Raw genomic sequence first — 20,887 nt, 5'->3', positions numbered from 1 at the left:
TAGATCAGACTGATAACAACATGCAGAAATGAAACAATAAACACACATAACACAACAGTGCCCTGGGAAAACCTCCCTCTTGGAGGTGAAAAACCCAGCAGCAAAGATCTCAGATTATATTAACTCAAAATCAGTAGAAGTCTACAACTTTTGCTTCAACACTTGAAGCGTAATATAATCAGCAGATGATAGTCCAAGTTAGGGCACACACTAGGGCAGACTTATCTGAGGTATGCTTGCTATAGATGATTCAATAATCTGTTTGTAGACCATTCGCTTGATCTTGCAGCCCTTAGAATAAGTTCGCTGACCTTGTAGATGAAGTTGACAGCCCTAGGAGGAGTTCACTGTCCTTGTGGATGAATTCGCAAGCCCTAAAGGAAGTTTGCCAGCCCTAGATGGAAGTTCGCCAGCCCTAGATAATATCGAGGATGAATTCGCTGCACAAGACAACTGATTCGTAGATCAATAGCAGAGGAAGTTTGCTGATGTGTGAATGAGATTGATTGCTGAATTAATGTAATATTGATGCAAGAATGATCTTGCATATATGAGACTTTATGTCTCTTCTCCTTAGGTCGGCCTTGCATTTAAATTAATAATTGAATCTCATTTTGGCGCCCACACATAGGGTCAGCCCAATTACAATTTACAAGTTACTTGTATAGGGCCAGACCTAATACAAGTTACATGTTATAATTACATTTCACAAATGATGATGCCCATTTAGGGCCAGACCTAATAACAAGTTATACATTGAACTTTGCAAGATATTGTTGCTAAGGCCAACAGGCCAATTAGCCACCCAAAAGTGCTAGGTCGGCCCTAGAAGGAATCTGACCTAGCTATAACATCAACAGAGTGCAATGGTAGTTTGGGGCTTTGTTCAACATTAATCCTGTGTCATCTAAGGACCCTTGATTAATTGAGAATGGATCTGGTCTCTCCTTGATATGAAATATCACCTTATTGGATTTCCTAGGTGAGTATGTTGATGTGTTTGTGGGGGAGTATTTTAGAATGTGTTGGATTGACACCTTTGTTATGGTTCACAAAATCTTCACAAGCCATTATGCAAGCTCTGCTTGATCCCAATGTTATTAAGGAAGATACTAAAAAAGGATTTGTCCAGGCTTCATTAGAGCTCTTGGTCACCTTTCTTGGGTCTCTAACATTGCCCCAATTCTGAAGAAGAATGGATAGGTCTGCAATTCATTGACTTAAGGAATGCAATGTCTCAAACTGATTTATTTTTGGCTTTTTGCGAATTCACAATGGACAATGCCTCCAACCTTGACATCTTTTGATCACCAAAATCTTGATGTGGGCAAGGTGACAGCATTCAGTGAAAGGGTTAGACTGATTATTACAAAAAAATGCTTGTTGGCAGCAAGCCGCACAACTCAATATAGCAACTGATACAAAAAAAAATTTGTGGCTTCAAGCCTTCTAGATTACATACAAGTGAAAACAGGAAATAATTGAAGTTAGTTCTGGCGGCAAGTCTTCCAAAACAAATTGTGAAATTCCAATCTGGTGGTGAACTGCAGAAGTTGACATTGGAAATATAAAGCTGGAAAGTAAATGATTTTAATGTTGTGGTGGCATAACCTTCCAGAATTACAAGGCAAGAATCAACTTTTAGATATATAAATTGTATAATATTTCTGGTGGTAAACTGTGTTGGATCATTGTCATTGATGTCAAAAGAGATGGTTGCTGAAGCAAATCAAAGGCAGAATTTATTCTATCCATTGAAGAAATAGTATTAAACAAAGTTCCTTATTTTATGCTTGGTGGCTTGGCCGATCCCTCCCTATTTTGACGCCTAAAATAGAGTTTTTAATTTGCATTCAATTAAAAAATGCTTTGGGCTGACCTTCCCCATATGTGGCGCCCATTTCCATTGATGCATTTAAAATGAAATAAATTAATTATGCATGGGGATGACCTCTCCTTGTTTTAGCGCCCGTCTCATGTTATGAGGTGTTCAAAAATTAATTTAAAAAGATTTTTTTGTTGGGCCAACCTCATGGTTTGAGCCTCCTTTGGGCATGCAAAATATGAAATAAAATAAAATTCATATGGTCCTTTTTGGCTGACCTGTTTGGAGTGATGCCACCGTTTGGGGAAAGGGCACATTAGTTGGTATAAGTAAGAGTTTGTTTGGAGGATATTAGACAAGTCATTCATTGAATATTTTCTCCTATCCAAGGGAGATCCGAGCAGACCTAAGAGCAGAAATTCTGAAGATTATAAGCAGATAATTTCAGACCTTATGAGCTGAAGATTTCAGATCTTATGAGCAGATTCTTAAGTATTTTAGTGCAGACCTATAAGCAGAAAGTGTTGAAGTTTATGAGCAGATTTCAAGAAGCTGTTTGAGCATATTTGTGGAGGTAGATCAGATCTGGTTCAAGAAGAAGATCAAATACTTATCACTTTATTCTTTTGGAGGTTGGTGCTTCATCTTTAAAAAGATTGGCGTCTGCTGAGTTGGTGCTCAGTTCTGGGGATTGGTGTCTCCAGTGGGTTGGTGCCTACGAATCATCTAAAGGGAATTGGTGTTTCCTGTGGGTTAGTGCCCACAAAATTTGTAAGAAGTTTCTAATATAAGCAATATTTTGCTATGGTTTTCTCCCGAAAGGGTTTCCATGTAAATTGTGTGTTCTTTTAGTGTTCCTACTTGCTAGATCTTGCATTTGTGGTTGATTAAGTTTTGAAGTATTGCTATTGTGTCTAATCAAGTTTTGAAAAGTAAAAGTTTGTTTATATATTGATTCATTCCCCCTTTCAGTATATTTGTGTGCTCTTCACATAAATTTACAAGAAAAAATATTATTTCATTGATCTGAAATACTAATTATCATTTGCAAAAATATTATATTGATTTTTGAAATAAATCATACCAAAAAAAATGCAGCTTCCTTGATTGTACGATTGCCTTTTGAAATGAATGACAAGCTGAAGAAAACTTAAATTAGTAGCATTTTCAACACTGTGATTCCCTTTTGAAATGAATGACAAGCTGAAGAAAACTTAAATTAGTAGCTTTTTAAACACTGTGATTTCCTTTTACCTAAGTTACCGGTTCGGGTTCGGGATTGGGTTTGGAGACGCGAACCCGGTTCGTGGGTTCGGGAATTTTTTTTTGCCTTTTGGGTTCGTGGGTTGGGTTCGTCCGTATATATATATGCAAAAATTTAAAGAAATATACAAAATTACAAATCTAAATACATTTAATAGTATGCTACTTCATCATTGATCAATGCCAAATGCCAATTAGCAAGGGCGGATTAGGGTTTTTGACCCCAAAAAGGCAAAAAAAAATTAGTTTTTTAATATAAAAATGTCACTTTTTGGTGACTTGACTGGCCCAGCCCGTGGGTTTGCCTGGGTCCGTGCCTGAGTTCACCTGGGTTCAGCCGGGTTCACCATTTTGACTGTGGGTTCGTCTTGGCGAACCCAAGACGAACCCACAATCAAAATGGCGAACCCTGGCCGGACCCAGGGCGAACCCAACGCAGACCTGGGCCTGTGTTGACCCGGTTCGCGTTTGGGCCCCAAAACAGGCGAACTTGGTAACTGAGCCTTTTACTCATCAGCAGCCACAATCAAAGATCCCAATGTATATTAAAGTACCTCCCTAAAAGAATTGCACCATTTGTAATTGGTGTAATGGTCCTTTTAATACCAAGAAGTGCGGGCAAGAAGATTCGAGGTTGTGGTGGCTTTGGGCCTGAGTAAAAGCTGCAGTCAGATATTTGGTACGGCAGCGCGAGAGGATTAAAATATATACTCAGCACCCTTAATCACATACAATATGCAATATGAGGTATGGCCAGCCAAGGAATGGCCCATAATAATATTTAAATGTTTAATTCTAGAAACTCAAATAAATAAATATTTTTGAATTATATCACAAAACCTAAGTTCTAAAAAATCCACACAAATTTTGGAAAATCACATCCAAAATGTAACATAAATTGAAAATCTCACACAAACAGATAATTACAATTGGAGAACTTCCTGCAATTGTTCAGCTCAATGATAATTTTTGGATGTAATCATTCAAATGAATAGGAGGGTTTTTATCATCAAATTCATTCTTTGTCAAAGGACTTTCATCTTAGGCAGAAAAGATGAACAATGTTTGATCTCAAGAGACATGAAATTTGATAATATGATTTGGTACGCCTCTCCATTCCTCAACTCCTCCTTTTATATTCTTTTCAAGGAAATCAATAATAAAATTTTCCTTTTTTCATTTTTTTCCCTCCAAACTTTATTTTTGAATGTGGACCCCATTTTTAGCATCACTTTTTGTCCCTCTTTTAAAACAACCTTTTTAATAATATAACATAACTTGTCTTTTTGAATATTACTTAAATTTACCTAAGTTGCCGGTACGGGTACGGGTACATGGGTACGGTACGCTGGTACGGCGATTTTTTTTAGGGGGGGCTGGGTACGTCTGTACAAAAAAATGTAAAAATCATAAATATATACATATATACAGTCTAATAAGTAGAAACAAAAATTAAATTTAGAATCCCACATATCATCCATATGCTAAACAAAACTTGGAACTATCATATATGATTCATATTGATATAACTATAACAAAATTACAAATTTACTATAAGTCTAATCTAATATGAAATATCCATTTGTCAAAACTTTGAATGTTATGATAGATATCGAATTCATTGTTCATTGGTTCAACCGTTCAACAATAAAATAACACAACTAATAATCAGCAATAGCATCATATGGGTCACTAGGAAGATCAAGATCAACATCATCATTGACATTAGATGATGTAGGTAGAGTACTGGAACCACATGCAGCCTCACTGCCACTTGCACTTGCAGCAAATTGGCTATCAGACTCCCCAGTAAGTAAAGATTGTGTGGCAGCTGAAAAATCCAAATCAGTTCGCTTTGGATCTACATCCCAAAACTTTGTGCTCCCATCCTTATACTCATTTTGTTTATGAGTAAGAAGGCGCAAGTTTGAATGCACATAAGCGAGCTCTTCCGCCTTTTTTGCTGCCAGTCGGTTGCGTTTCACTGAGTGGGTAAAGGAGTATGTGCTCCAATTTCGCTCAGATGAAGAGGAACTAGCAACCTATTGAATAATTGACACAAAGTGAGAGGGTGACAATTATAAAATAGTAAAAAATATAAATTTAGAGAGCAATAAAAATTAAGAAACTTACTTGCGATAAAACTTTGATTGCAAGAGTTTGAAGGTTTGGTGATGTATGGCCATTGAGGAACCACCAAGCATGAGAATTCTTTTTATACTTGTCACGGAGAGCGGAAACACTTTGACCATTGGAGGCTACAAAATCAGTAAACTCACTTGTCATTAAATCCTCCATTTCAGAATAGGGGAAGAGTTTAGTAAGTGCTGTCCAACACCCTTCACTAACTTCTGAATCTCTATATGGTGGTACCCTTGATGGTTCAGCAAGCATTTCATCACTATAAAATTTGGGAGTCAATGCAAATGCAAGAAGATGTAGTGGGGTGGTCATTTTGTTCCACCGCTCGACACAAATTGATTGAACCTCTTTGAAGAAAGTTTCTTTGGGATCTTGCTCTTTTGCATTGATGATGGCTTTCATTTTCTCAATCATTGAGTCAATGCCATCATATACCTCTCCCAAACATGGGTGATCCATGTCAGTATAACGGATCATACTCATGATGGGCTCAGTGAAACTCAAAAGATATTCCACTCGATCCCACCAAGTGTCATCTAGGATCATGTGCTTTACATTTGTTGCCCTTTCAGTATTGGATTGCCTCCATAGGGACCAACTTTGACTAATTACCATGCTAGCAAGTGGCTGTCGCACCTTCACAAGTCGCCTCAAGACGATTGTGTTGGATGCAAATCGAGTCTCGGCAACCTATTCAAAAATTAAAAATAAAAATTAGAATACAAAGAAGACATGATAAAAAAAATAAAAATTAAGTAACCATCAAAGTGAAATGTAGATTTTAAAAATTGAAGTGTTTCAATTACCTTTAGCAACTCCAACTGTGAAAATGATCTGAAAATGGCCTGTGACATGTTATAGTTTGTGATGAACATTTGGATCTCTTCAGCCTCAACATAAATTTGTTTGATCCAATGTATTTTCCTGCCTATCTTTTGTAGCATGAGGTTGAGAGAGTGGACAGCACAAGGTGTCCAAAATATGTGTTCAAACCGTGTCTCAATCAACATACCTGCAGCTCTACAATTCTTTGCATTGTCCGTTATTACTTGGACAACATTTTGAGGTCCCACATCCAGAATGCATTGTATAAGGATGTTAGCAATAAATTGTGCATCCTTCACCTGTCCCTCACAATCCACAGCTTTCAGAAACATTGCCCCTTTAGGGCACACTGCAATTACATTAATTAATGGCCGATTTTTGGTATCCTTCCATCCATCTGAAATGATGGACACCCCTGTTTGTTTCCATGAATTTCTAATGGGAGCCAATGCATTGTCTATGTTTTTTACCTCCTTTGCTAGTAAGGTGCTACACACCTTCTCATAACCTGGCCCTGTGTACCCTTGTGGAGCCTCATTTACCTTTCTCAACATATCCTACCAATATGGTGATCGTACCACATTAAATGACAAACTGTTTGCATATAGACATCTTCCAACAGATTGATCTGCAATCTCTCTAGCATCATTCTTAAATGCTCTCTCTAATGGTCCCCTGCTTCTCTTCACAATAGCAGGTTCTTCACTAATTGGGTCCAAGAATGGGTGGCTCTCTACCACGATATCAGGAAAATCGCTATAAGATGGAGAAGTAGGGGGCCTCTTTGATCTACTTCCTCTTCCTGTCAACAAAGGATGGTTTGAGGCACGACCGACTCTTGCATTTGCTTCCTCTTGCTCTCTAATATATCCTGCTATTTCTTGAGGTGACATCCCATTTCCATCCTTTCCTAGACATGGTTTGATTCCTTGTTGGGGAATGGCACAAAAATGGGCTTTGACACGACTGTAGGAGCTAGTTTTTTTCACACTACAGAAGTTGCATATCCATAAAAATGTTCCACCACCTTTTACTTGGTCTATTATTTTGACATATTTCCTAAGTTACCGGTACTTCCCAGTTTGCCCCCAAATCCGGATACGATACGTATCGGATTCAGATTCGACCTGGAATCCCTGTGGATTCGGATAGGGTACTGTTTTTTTTCACTTGAAACGTATCCGCATTTTTAGACACGAATCCCGACGCATCTGGTGTAGACGTGGCGATTTTGTAGGGTTTCTTTGCCGAATCTGCATCATGCACAAATCTCGAAGGGTTTTTTCACACAATTTTAAAGTTTTAAACCCTAAAGTTAAAAAAGAAGAAGAAAACATTCCAAAGCACAGGAGGAGGCCACGGGAGCCACGAAAGCACAGAAGGAGGAGGCCACAAGAGCCACGAAAGCACAGAAGGAGGAGGCACGAAAGCACAGCAAGAGGCACCGGGCACGAAAGCACAGCAAGAGGCGCGATTGGAGGTGCGAAGGAGCCACGACAGAGGAGGCGATGGGAGGCACGACATCCCCCATTCCTTCCCGCTTCCTCCATCCCCCATTCCTTCGAGCTTGCATGTAGGCTGTTAAATTTTGAAATTTTTATAATAGTTTTGTTAAATTTTAAATTTTTATTATAGTTTGTTAAATTTTAAATTTTTATTATAGTTTGAATTTGTTTATTTTAAATCACTTAATAGTTTGTTAAATTAAAAGTTAAAAAAAACAAACTAATAAAAATTAAAAAATACAATTTTCCATTTATAATTTTAAATAATAAAAATTATAAAATATTCATATTTAAAATAATAATAATTAATAAATTATTAACCTAGCAAAATAGTTTTATAACTTTTATTATTTAAAATTAAAAATGGAAAATTGTATTTTTTAATTTTTATTAGTTTTTTTTTTTTAACTTTTAATTTAACAAACTATTAAGTGATTTAAAATAAACAAAGTTCAAACTATAATAATAAAACTATTTTGCTAAATGTTAAATATATAAAATTAAATTTAATAATTTATTTAAAATGAAAGTGAAATTATTATAATATTAATTATGAAAGTAATAACAACATTTAAATTTTTACAAACTTCTAAATTACACAATAAGTAATTAAATATACCTATTTAAAATTTTAAAATAAATTAAATAATAAAACTATTTTGCTAGTTAATAATTTATTAATTATTATTATTTTAAATATGAATATTTTAGTTTAAAATATTCATATTTAAAATAATAATAATTAATAAATTATTAACCTAGCAAAATAGTTTTATAACTTATTATTTAAAATAAAAAATGGAAAATTGTATTTTTTAATTTTTATTAGTTTGTTTGTTTTAACTTTTAATTTAACAAACTATTAAGTGAATTAAAATAAACAAAGTTCAAACTATAATAAAAATTAAAAATTTAACAAACTATAATAAAAATTTAAAATTTAACAAACTATTATAAAAATTTCAAAATTTAACAGACTTCTTACCTGTTTAAAACTTTAAAATCGCGTGAAAAAAACCTTTGAGATTTGTGCACGATGCAGATTCGTCAAAGAAACCCTACGGAATCGCCACGTCTACATCGGATGCGTCGGGATTCGTGTCTAAAACTGCGGATACGTTTCAGGTGCAAAAAAACAGTACCCTGTCCGAATCCACAGGGTTTCCAAGTCGAATCCGAATCCGATACGTATCGTATCCGGATTTGGGGGAAAACTGGGAAGTACCGGTAACTTAGAAATTTACTTTTAGGACAACTTAAATTATTAAATTACTTTCAATGCATCAACCCATTGGCCTATGGGAAATAAATTAATAGTTTAAGGGACTTCATTGGACTTACAGTAGAAAAAGGGACATGACAAGGAGTTCCAGCTTGGTTTAGCCTAATGATAAATTTTTTTCAATACTTTGCATAGGAATTATTGTAAACATAGTTGTAGGGTATGAGATGCTTTAACTTATGCCAGTTTCTTACGGTACAATTAAATTTGCACTTTTCCCTGCAGACATAAAAGTACTCTTACTACCTCTTGGGTGACATTTTACTTTGTCATGACACCTTTTGATCTTAAATGTTGGGACCACCTACCAATGTGGTGTCCCATTTCATGCATGACTTTAATCTTGACATTGTAGAGTGTTAAGAGGGTGGTGTCCTTGGGAAGTCTCAGAAGTGGTCAATGGATGTTCAAGATCATTGGATTATATTTGGATGGCATTGCTAATCTCACATTACTTGAAACTTGAGAAGCATCTTTGGTGTTTTTTTGGGTAAGCTTCTCAAATTCATTGTTTCTTGTTGAGGCATAGACCTTGATCCTATTAAGATCAAAGCTATCCCTGACATTCTTCCATGTTATGTAAGGCTATTGCAACATTTTGGAGGATGGATTCAACAATTTATCGAGGACCGAGTTTACAAGGTGGTGGCTAATTGCTCTTCTTAGCAAATAGGTTCCTTGTATTTGCATATGCCTTGTCATCCTAGTGTTGAGACTCAGACTTGGCATTAATTTTTTAAATCAATTTTTAATAAGATTCAGTGCCAAAACTTGGTGAAGACTCGGCAAATATAAACTATCATTGAAAAATAGTGGATTTTAAGGAAAAAACTTATTATATTACATCTCATATCAAAATAATTTCAAATGCATGCAAAAACAAATCTGTGAGATCTACCATACATATGTAGACAATGAAATAAGTGAAAAACTATATTATAATACAAAAGACAAAATGCTTTGACATGCTTCAAATTGTTTTCTGTATATAAACCATGGATTTAGAAATGTAATTGGGATTAACAAAAACTTACATAGAAAAATCAAACTAATGCTTAGAGGAGCTACTCATTCCAACATTAGATACAAGCTGGTAGGCCTTGTGGTTCTTTGTGTTTGCTATCTTAGTTGTAGTTGAGGCAGCAACATCATCTTGGACAACTAATGTTTTTCTAGCATAGTCACAAAATTGAGATTCAATAGGCTGATTTTTGACTTGGATTCAAACTCAACACTTAGACTCAGCTAAGACTTTGCAAAAACGATGAAATAAAGAGATTTTTTAAGTATTTAAAACTTTTATTATGCACTCTTTGTTAAATCAACTTTAAAGACATAATAAACTTTTCAAATAGAAGCTACTTCAAATATTTGATGTACACATTGATCAAATGAGTAGAAAAGTGGATTTGAATTGAGTCTATTTATGGGACTCTAGATCATACATATCTAACACTAATATAGGACAACATAAATGACAAGAAAATTACAACATACCCAAAGTGGAGTGTGGCTAAATAGTTATGTCGTTGATATTTATATTGTTCCCTAAATTGTCGAACTTGATTGCTTGCTCCTACAATGCAATTCATAACTAGTCAATCAGAGTTCGGTCTTTGCCAAAATAATTGGCTTACAAATAACAAATTGTCAACTTTTGGCTTGACCTTTTCAAAACAACTTGAATGATCTTCAAGTCAATTCATTTAATAAGATTACGAAAGCACAAACCAACATATAGCTTAAATTGTTATTTGAAAACTCAATAATGGGAGTGAAATTTGAATACCAATAAAAACAAACCCCCAAAAAGAATTCTGAAAACAAAGAAGATATGAAAATTTGTCTCAACCTCAACATCACATTTTAAAGCTAGGAAAATAAAAAAGATAACAATATCTTCAATTAATTGTACATACAAACTATTGTCTGTAGTATGTAGTAATGTATAATGTGCACAACTTCTAGAGACTACTATATAAACCAATCAAACACAAAACAAAGGCAGACACATAAAAACATAAATCTGCAGCTGTTTAGGCTGCAATTTCTTGTTCTTCTTCCCTTCAAAACATCTCTCTCACAGTAAGACCAAATAAAATGCGACCCTCCAAAAATATTATGTATCACAAACAAGATTGGGTTCAAAGACTAGGTATAGCCACCAGCAAAGCCACTCTGATCTACATAGCAAGATGAAACCATTACATCAAGCTGCTCTCTGTCTCAAAAAGCAATCTCAAACAATGTAGCTTAGGAAACAACCTTAAAATTGCAGCTGGGTTTGTGTTGGCAATGCTGGTTTATTGCTTCCACTTAGATCTTAGCCAAGACTACTTGACAAGATGTGCCAAGTTTGGCAAGTCCAGTAGACTTGGGGAGTCTTACTAGAGTCATCTAGTACTTGGCTCCCAAGTCTTGGCCTCATTTCGATTGGTTTGCCTCAGGATTTGGCAAGTTTTCAGTGAGTCTTGTAACGTTGATTTCTAGTTGCATGAGCTTACACCTATATACCCTACTATTGATAGGTGTACACTAGTGATAAATGAAGGCTTGAGGCACTAAGAATAGTCATTGTGCACCAATGATGTTCTAATGTAGCTCATGGTCTGATAAAATTTTGTCACAGGATTTTGGAGCATAAATGATTGCCAAGTAGGTCCGATCTTGATTCTCAAAAGATTTCCAATTTTATTGATTATTTCTTCCTTTCCTTCAGATCCATTGACTGAGGAGTGTAGAAAAATTCTTATGTAAATATTGAAATGATATAAGATTTCAAGTGTGGAAGAATAATGCCTTTTATGATTTAAAGAGACCTCCAAAAGTAATTGAAGGCATCATAATATTGCATGTTCCATTGCTACATGCAGTCAAGAATTAACAAATGTCCACGCATATATTTCCTAAAGCATTTTATACATAACAAGCTTAGGATATTTATCTTTTCAGTCTATTATTTGATTGGCAAACTAATCAAAGATACAGTTAGAAAGGTCATTATTGATTCTGAAATGTCCTTAATTTTTTTTGTCTTTGGTTCATGATACAAATTAGACATTACACAGAAAAATGATAGAATGAGAACCCATTAATTATTTTAAAACTAGTTAAGTTCATGATACAAATAAGAATCTGTAACAGAAAAAACAAAATTGGTTAATGTAAATCCTAGGGCAGGGTACAAATGCTGATGGCCAGTTTACACATTGGAAATGGGTAATGCCATGTAGGGACAGTCCCTTTATCTCTTGTCACTTTGATGGGCATGTCCTGATACAAATAACAATTTAAGTGTTAAAATTCTCGATACCCAAATGCCCTCGTGCCATGATTAAACAAATGCCATCCGTGTCCTTGTATCTGCCCCAGACTGATGCCTCCTGGTTACTATGTATATAAGAAGATGAATAAATGAAAATTTTATATTTATAATGAAAAGGTTTTGAATTGCAGAGAACGAGGCAGTTGTCTAGGTAAAGAGATGAAACTTTCCTGTTGTTGAATTTTGTAAGAAAAGTATATTGTCTGATCTTATTTTGATGCATAAAATTTGATATCTTTGTAATGTGATGTTCGTCCATGTTGTATCTTCCTCACAATACTTCTACACATTAGTAATAATTTAGCTATGCTTGACTTTTGTGTGGTCTCTCATTTCTTGCACGTGCATTCCTAAGTACTGTTATGCTCATTTTGACTGTTTTTATGGTTAATTTTAGAATATATTAATTTGTTTGCACATTTAAATTTCTAATTCAATAATCACCAGCAAAATAAAGATGACAATCCATCATGTGCATTGCTGCCTTGTTTCTCAGTGAACTGAACTAAAAACTTAATAGTGAGATCCATCTACCTAAGGAACATGAACAAGTTATGTCAAAAGGAATTTATCACGTGGTTTGCTTGGTTTTGGCTTCTGCATACAAAGCAAAACAAATTTTTTTGAGGTCAAAGTAATTGCTGCCATAAATAGAAAATAATATGTTTTCAAGTTGAATAAACTTGTTGAGAAGAAAACTAAAAATGTGTTACACGGGGAATATACAATTGAGAAATGCATTTGTAACGATTGTGTAAATGTTCTTTTTGCGAGTTATCTAATAACTTTGAGAGATCAGTGTTGTTTGAATACATGGTTTAACTCTATGGATGGTTATTTATTTTCTTCGCTGTTTTGTTTTCCCCATATTTTCCTCTCCTTCTTGTTAATATTTATATTTTCTACTAATGAATTTAACTCTTTCTATTTTAAAGGAAGGTGATGGTGGTTGTGCTTTGGTATTTCTGGAACTGGCTACTCGAGCTGGTGAAACTGCAGCTACACATATCAGGGATATCCTTCTCCAGCAACTTTCTCCAAAGTTGCGAGCACATGCAATCGCCTGTGCTGATAACTGGAAAATAAAACAGTCTCCACGCTGATGCTATGTGGTTTCCTGTTCAATCATAGAAGGGATCCTAATTCATATCTCATGAGGCAGATCGTGTTGTATTTGAAAGCAGACAAATGTCAAGAAACAGAGTAGAGTCTTCATTGAGCTTTGTGAATATTCTCACATAAAAATTGTGTACTCAGTGTTTGTGCAATTTCTCTTTTTTCCATTTTATTTTTGTTCGGTATTATTCTAATCCAAGACCAACTGGCATCTTATTATTATTTTTGTTTCATTTCTTATGGATTTCGAGCTTTTTATAGTCAATGCTATATTCTGTGTACACATTAATAGAAAATTCATGTATCCTCAAAAATGGTGTTTAAATTTGATATCTGCAAACACTGCTAGGTTTTAGAAACAAGTCTCGAGAGTTATTTTGTGAGATAAGTTTATCTTATTTAGAATTTAATGCTTACATAATGTACATATGGTACGAGATATAGGGAGATGCTGCAATCAAGCCATATAATGCGTACAATGACAAAATAGACTATCAGCCATACAAAAGGATTCTTATAGGCAAAAGGCAGGGTGCATAAAGTAGAAGTCTAGAAGCTGGATATCCATAGCATAGAAACACATGCCAAAAAGTCGACAAAGGATCACATAGACAAAAATGGTTATTGTTCCTTTTATTGTCTAGATTGCCATGAAAAATAGTTGCATACATGCCATTTTTTACCATGTTATGCAGGAGTTAGAGGAGTTTAGTTTGATAGCTCAATTTACATCATTCTTTTGAAGGGATGGGAGTAGCAAGTTTAGTCATTATCTCTTGCATGAATTTTCTTTTCAGGCTATTCTACAAAATCATTTATTCAATCAATATGCTATTGAAATTGACACCCAATCCTGTCACAGCATTTTATGTCACAGCATTTTATACCTCGTGGACGTTAAAATTTCTTCTTCTTCCAAAGAACCCCGAGTATCTTAGTATCCTCAGTATTGGATTTGAGATTATCATATATATATTCCTTCACCTTCTCTATGTATTAGTGTTAGGTACCTAAGGTATATAATTGTGTATATGGGTTGATAAAGATGTCGACACATCCTTGAAGTTAGTTATATTGGGTGCATATGCTTTCTAAGTCATTGCATAGCGAATTAGAATAAAATATTCCGCATGTGAGTGCATGTGGTAGTGGTAAATAGTTGAGTGATATATATTGAGACTTAGATAATCAAGAACATGTGAAAAATATTGTTTGTTTGATAGCTCATATAGAAAAATGGTGTATATGATGTTGCCCTACATTTAAGGGTTTAATCTATCTTTTAGTATATTAGATATTATCTAAATTATTTCAGTTATTTTATATAGATTCATATCAAGTGGTATTAAAAGCTTTGGTTTGGGCAAAGTTGGAGAATATAATGATTTTTTTCAAAGAATTGTATATATTGCAGATGGTTGCATGCCTCACACAAGTGTTCAGTTAAAGGAAACTTAATTTGTTGAGTTTTTTTTTTTTTTTTTTTGAGAAGTGGCCATAATAAAGATTTGGGATAGTATCAAAGGAGATCCAGTGATGTAAAATTGATCGCAAATTTAATTTTTAGTTCAAATTGAGGACAAAATTTATGCAGAATATTGTTTGTCTCACATATATCTTCAATTAAAACAATTTTGGACTGATTGAAAGTACCATTTTTCAAGCTTTCCTTAAAGCGGGACAACATTGTACAATATTCCTCATGGAAGAAGTCACTTCAAACTATGCCTCCTTATGAGATTTCAAATGGAAACAACACTTGGACAATTTTCACCTTAAATTTCATTTTTGCATTATGTTAACAATATATATTTTGAAGGTTAGTGAGGGAATTGAATTTAGTTTCTTGTAATTGGAACACAATATTTAGATCTATTTCTTCATTGTTTTGTATTTAAACTATGGTAAAAAATGTCAATAATTGTTTCATTTTCAGTATGGTTTTCTAAGTTTGGTGGAAGTCCTAATGCTATAGAATGGTAGTTTAAATGAAAAACAAATTGTAATCTGAATTAATGTAACAATGTACTTCGTGGTCACATAAAATGTGGTTCTATTTAGATGGTTTCTTTTGTTATCTAAAAACAATTAGGCTTAATACAAAATAGAACAAGTTTTCTTATTGGTGAGTACACAAATAATTAACATTTGTTAAAGAAAAAGATGTTGTAGAAATCAGCAAGGACAAAAGCAATGTTGACAATAACAAAGAAGATTCAAAATTAGACTAATACAAAATTAGATAGGTGAGCACACATAATTAATAGTTGATAAATACAAAGATGTAGCGAAAATAAGCAAGGAAAATCGTGATGTTGATACTAACAAAGATGATGAAAAATTAGTAATGCAATTTTAATTTTAAGAAAAGAAAATTCAATATTTCAATTTTATGAATGCATTAAATTATTCTATACCCTAATAACAAGTATAACTTAGCCTAACAACTGCATGTTTATACAAAGAAGCAAGTATACTCAAATAAGGAGTAAGCATGTTTAACTTTCTAGATTTTAAAGTTCATCATGGTCAACTATGTTTTGGATCTAAATGTTACCTGTTACTTGCCTTTTATGAGAAACAAAATTCATCACTCAAATTTCAAAAATATAAAATGTTGACATAATTTATATTGAAAAAATCAAAATTGTGAAGTGGATGCTGTACATGAGTTGTTTGTGTTTGAGATCTCATATGGACATTAGTGTTGAGTGATTTCTTTCATGAGGAACATTGTACAAGTGTTGTTTGTTCTTTAGATCTCATAATGTGGAGTGATTTCTTGCATGAAAAACATTGTATAATGTTGTCCTACTTTAATGTTTACTATTTTTTTTGAGTAATATTGTATAAATTTAATTTTGTTCCATTATTTTATTTAAGTTCATAATAACCTAGATCATTGAGATTCTTCTTGAGCATGCTATATTAATTGATATGCTCTATACTCTAATCAATGTTTATAAATAATTGATATTTTTTTCTATTTATCCATTTCGTTTTTGGCATGATTGTTATGTGTGTTTTTCAAATTGAATATAATCAAGTGCATTTTAGTCTATTATTTTTGTATTTGATAAACTTGGATGAGGTGATGAAACATATTTATAAAAATAATAAAGCAGGTTACATTATTTTCTATTTTAGTGTGTCAAAGTGGTATTCTTATTCTTTAACTTTGGTCCAATAGTATTTAAAAATTATTGTAAATGACAATCTAATATTTTATTTTTTACAAATTGTCTAAATGGGGTATAATAAAGCCTTTTGTGACTTTAGGAATATTTCATTCTTTTTCTATCTTTTGGGATGGGAATTATAACTTAATTTTAGAAGGTGAATTAGTGAAGGGGAAATTTGAAAATAAAGAATTAATATTTTAATTATTCCCTTGACGGATTTATAAAAAAAGAGAAAAAACTCAAAAGAGATTCAATTTTCATGTTACAAAATTCTCATTGAATGAGTGAATGAAATTTTCTAATAATGTCCACGAGGTCAAAGTAGCCTAAGGGACCTTGGAATAGCACACATCCCCTTAAAAAAAGGGGGTGCCAAAGCGTTGAACACTTTGTAAACTCTTCTTTAGATCAACCCTTTGACAATGAATTTTGATCAATAGGTTTGTTGTTTTGTCTAGCTTTGCTTACTCAAACAAATTGTTTAAATTATTTGTTTTTAGAACGTCTTCATACTTGTTGCAGATGTCATTATAAGCCAAAAGTTCCATGACAAAGTGTCGCTCTATCTCCACCACACCTATGTTGCAAAATTGTCATATTTTCTTTTCCCATTGTTCTTTAGGTATCACTCCACCTACCTATTTCACACCTCAAGTGATTACAACTAATTCTCAATTGACCTATTAGCATTTTTGCTTTCCATTTAATATTTGCTCCTATGTAGACTTTTTCCTCATGATCTCTCGTTGGATTGAATTCTTTGATATAATAGACTTTTTTATGCCCATTTTGTTTTGACCATTAGCTACTTCTAAATTTCTCCCTCACAAATTGTTTTATTTCCACGTTGGTATCTGGACATTCCTTGATATTAAGGTCCTATTTTTTCATCGATTTGTCATTTTGTTTCATCCATGTGTTCTTCCTTATATTTAGCCTTTTCGCCAAAATCATCTTAGGCCAACTCTGTTTTTGCATATTTTGAGTCTTCTTTAGATAACTTGGAAACCAGACCATCGTTGATGCTTCCAAAAAAAAAGTGTCGATTTCAACCAATAAAATCTCATACAAGACAACAAATTTAATTTTGAGGCTGCTTGTGATTAGTTGTTTTTGAAATCTTTACACTTGCCTCCATTTTTGATCTAATACGTTGCTAGCCCAAATTTCACATCCATAGAGGATCACCAAGATTATCGACAAATCAAAAAACATTCTCTTGTTTTTTCAATCCCATAATTCAGTATTCCTACATCTACTTTGTAAGGAATATATTGCTTTCCATCCTCCTAAAATTATTTTTGCTCTACATGTTTCCCAATTGAGTTTGTTGTGAAAATCGAACCCAAGGAACTTGTGCTCATTCATCACTTCTAACTGATTACCCTAAAAAAGAACGTTATATAGTGCTTTCCATCCTCCTAAAATTCTTTTTGCTCTACATGTTTCCCAATTGAGTTTGTTGTGAAAATCAAACCCAAGGAACTTGTGCTCATTCATCACTTCTAACAGATTACCCTCAAAAAGAACGTTAATGTGAGTGTTTCTATTTCTTTTCAAGGAGGAGATCATCACTTTGGTTTTGCTAGTATTAACTTGTATCCCAACCTCATGACAAAAGGTTTCAAGCCATTCAAGTGTTGCCTCAAACCATAAGCAATTTTGGCAAATAAAATGAGGTCATCCACATATAGAAGTAATTTTATTACATAATTAGCTAGCTAAACTCCTCCATTAATTAACCAGCTAAGCTCCTTGTCCATTACTCTTGTTTAACCATTCTTCTAACTTGTCAATATATAATCCAAACAAAGCCGGGGAGAGCAGACAACCTTGCTTGACACCAATATTTCTACCAAAACACTTTGACATCCCATCCATGGTTTTGATTTTAGCCTTGACCTACTCAAGAAGCCTATGAACTGCTGTTGTAAGCTCATTTCAGACTCCTAGTTTCTCCATTCTATACCAAAGTTTTTTGTGTGGTATTGTGTCAAAAGCTTTTTAAAAATCTACAAAGTAGCAAAAGGCCTCACCATCTTGTGTATCCCATACTTTATTAACCAAGAATATGAGGTTAACACCATGGACAATAGTGGAGTGCTTTGGTCTAAAACCAGCCTGTACTTTAGCTCTCTTTCTTTCTTTTTCTACCCAACTACTATTCCTGCATTCAACCATGTTTCCAAAAAGTTTTCTCAAGAGAGGGTTGACCAAAATAATGCGGTCGTTTGATGAAATATTTATATCATTACGAGGAGGGACATATTACGCTCATATTTTCGCATCCTCGATAAAAATATAAATCATTTAATTTGATGACCATCTACATTTCAGGCTTTCTGCTTAGTTGTACAACTACCACCTAAAGTGACTGCTCCACTTACTTGTGGCTATTCTCCACATAAAAAGGCATGGTAACATAGAAGCACCATACATAATGACAGGCATCATAAAAAAGGACATACAACTAGCAAGAATGGGAGACAACAACATTGTTAACGACAATTTCTTGTGCAATGTACCAAAACAAATTTAAAATTTGTATCCCGCGCAAGCAATTTCAATTGTTTTAAAAATTCCTAAAAAGCCACACATTCCCAAAATTAGATTGGGCAAGAGAGAAAATGGATTGGTTGAGCTCATAACCAGCAGAGCCCCTACACCTACCTTGATTTTGTTCAAGAGCTCGGATTCTCGGGTATAGTCTCACAGAGACTTGATCTTTTGGTGACTTTGTTTCAAATCGTGGCTATTTCTAAACTTTTTTGGACATTTGTGGTCTTTTTACAATGCTTAGGGTTTCTGGGCATAATTTCAGACCTATTTTTATCGAGGTTTTTGAAGCCCACTTTTCACAAAAACATGGGGTTATTTGTAGATTCAAGGGTCTTGTAGCTCGTTTTTACTAGAGTCACTAATGGACTCAATCTCTCGGGATCACCTACAAAACCAAGATCAACCTTCTACACGAGAGCAACAGAGAGGATGAAATGCTAAAATATGGTGCAATAACAAAATGATGATATTATCACACTCCAAAAGATACAATATGGATCAACACTCCCTTGTACTGACTGAGTTCATATGAACTCATCTGAGTTAGCTCTGAATTAGCTCATAAGGGAGAGGTGAATGCTGATTATATGGCAAAATGTGGGCACATAATTCCAAGAGGAATAATAACTTCCAAATAACCAAATTAGGTGGGAGTTGTGCCTACTTGGAAAATGCCAAACATGTGGCAAACAAACTCAGGTAGGGACAAACAAATGGTTATGGGGGGGGAGGGGGGAGAGTGGCCAAGGTGTTCAAAAGAGGGTGTGACATTCAACCACCCAAATGTGGGTGTAAATGACAATGTGAATGTAGGACTATCCCATGTGTCCTTACATAAACCATCCTAATATAACCTAAGTATGCTTAATAATGTGTAGGAAAAATAAATATAAAAAACCCACACTAACACCCCCCCTTAAGCATAGATTAGGTGGGTGAAAAGATGCAAAGATGCAAATATGGGTCCCAGCTATGAGGCCATGTTAGGTAACCATGTACAATGATGAAACCTATCAAAAGATGAGAAAGAGAAAACTCGTAGGACAAAACTCTCTCCCAAGAGTGAAGAAGAAAGACCATGTAGTACCTCAATACAGAAGCTCTTGCATTGTTGGTGAATGCTCGACACAAGAAGTTGTAGATGGTCTAAGATTGCCGAACAATATTTTTTCCCTTAGGAAGAAATAAAATCAAGGATGAATGCAGGACATCTTCCCATTCTTGAAAGGAATATGTAGGAAGAAAGATGATGTATGTTGTCTCTAAACTCTTCTCAGGTGTACCCATGTTGATGTTGAAGGTTGTCACCATCAAATCAAGTGTTCTAGGCCACACTGCAAAAGATCATATTCCAGAACCTAGTGGAGATGGATGTAGAACAAAATCCAGAGACAAAGGTATCTCCTCCAAAGATAAAGGTGCCTCCTCCAAATGCTGCTCAATGGTGGCCACAATCATGTCAAACTGTGAGGAATGATCGTATGCGTAAATAACAAGAGGGTAAGAAGGTAGTCCCTTAATATCTGAAAAAGACGACGTAACTTCATCAAAGAGAAGATGAATGTACTCAGTAGTGTCCTCCAAGTTTGGAAGATATGACTCACAAAACAAACTTGCAATGTCTGTCAAGTACTCATTCCAAGTAGCTGTGTCTGGGAGACAATGAATGTCTTGCCGCATTGAATCAATAGGAGCCATGGATGTAGCAGTACCAATATCATCGCAAACAATAGTTGATATAGGAGATGAAGTATCAACACATTTCTTGTGAAACTCAGATGAAAGAATACCAAGATTCACTTGACCATATTGAATCTCCTCAAAAGTGTCCACACTAGATGCATGAGTGTGTACATCCGTCGA

The 20,887-nt window shown here is 34.3% G+C and overlaps 1 protein-coding gene across 1 annotated transcript in view; it reads left to right on the top strand.

Annotated features, from left to right (window-relative positions):
* Positions 1 to 13,505, top strand: part of LOC131034103 (F-box protein At1g70590) — an 82,200-nt gene extending 68,695 nt beyond the window's left edge. The window contains exon 5 of the mRNA XM_057965479.2: positions 13,103 to 13,505. Coding sequence (XP_057821462.2) covers positions 13,103 to 13,270 — 168 coding nt within the window. The 3' untranslated portion in view covers positions 13,271 to 13,505. The remainder of the gene's footprint in view (positions 1 to 13,102) is intronic.
* Positions 13,506 to 20,887: the final 7,382 nt, after the last annotated feature.

This window comes from Cryptomeria japonica, chromosome 10 (genome assembly GCF_030272615.1).
Source record: "Cryptomeria japonica chromosome 10, Sugi_1.0, whole genome shotgun sequence".
Lineage (NCBI taxonomy): Eukaryota > Viridiplantae > Streptophyta > Pinopsida > Cupressales > Cupressaceae > Cryptomeria > Cryptomeria japonica.
This window is presented reverse-complemented; position numbering and strand designations above follow the sequence as displayed.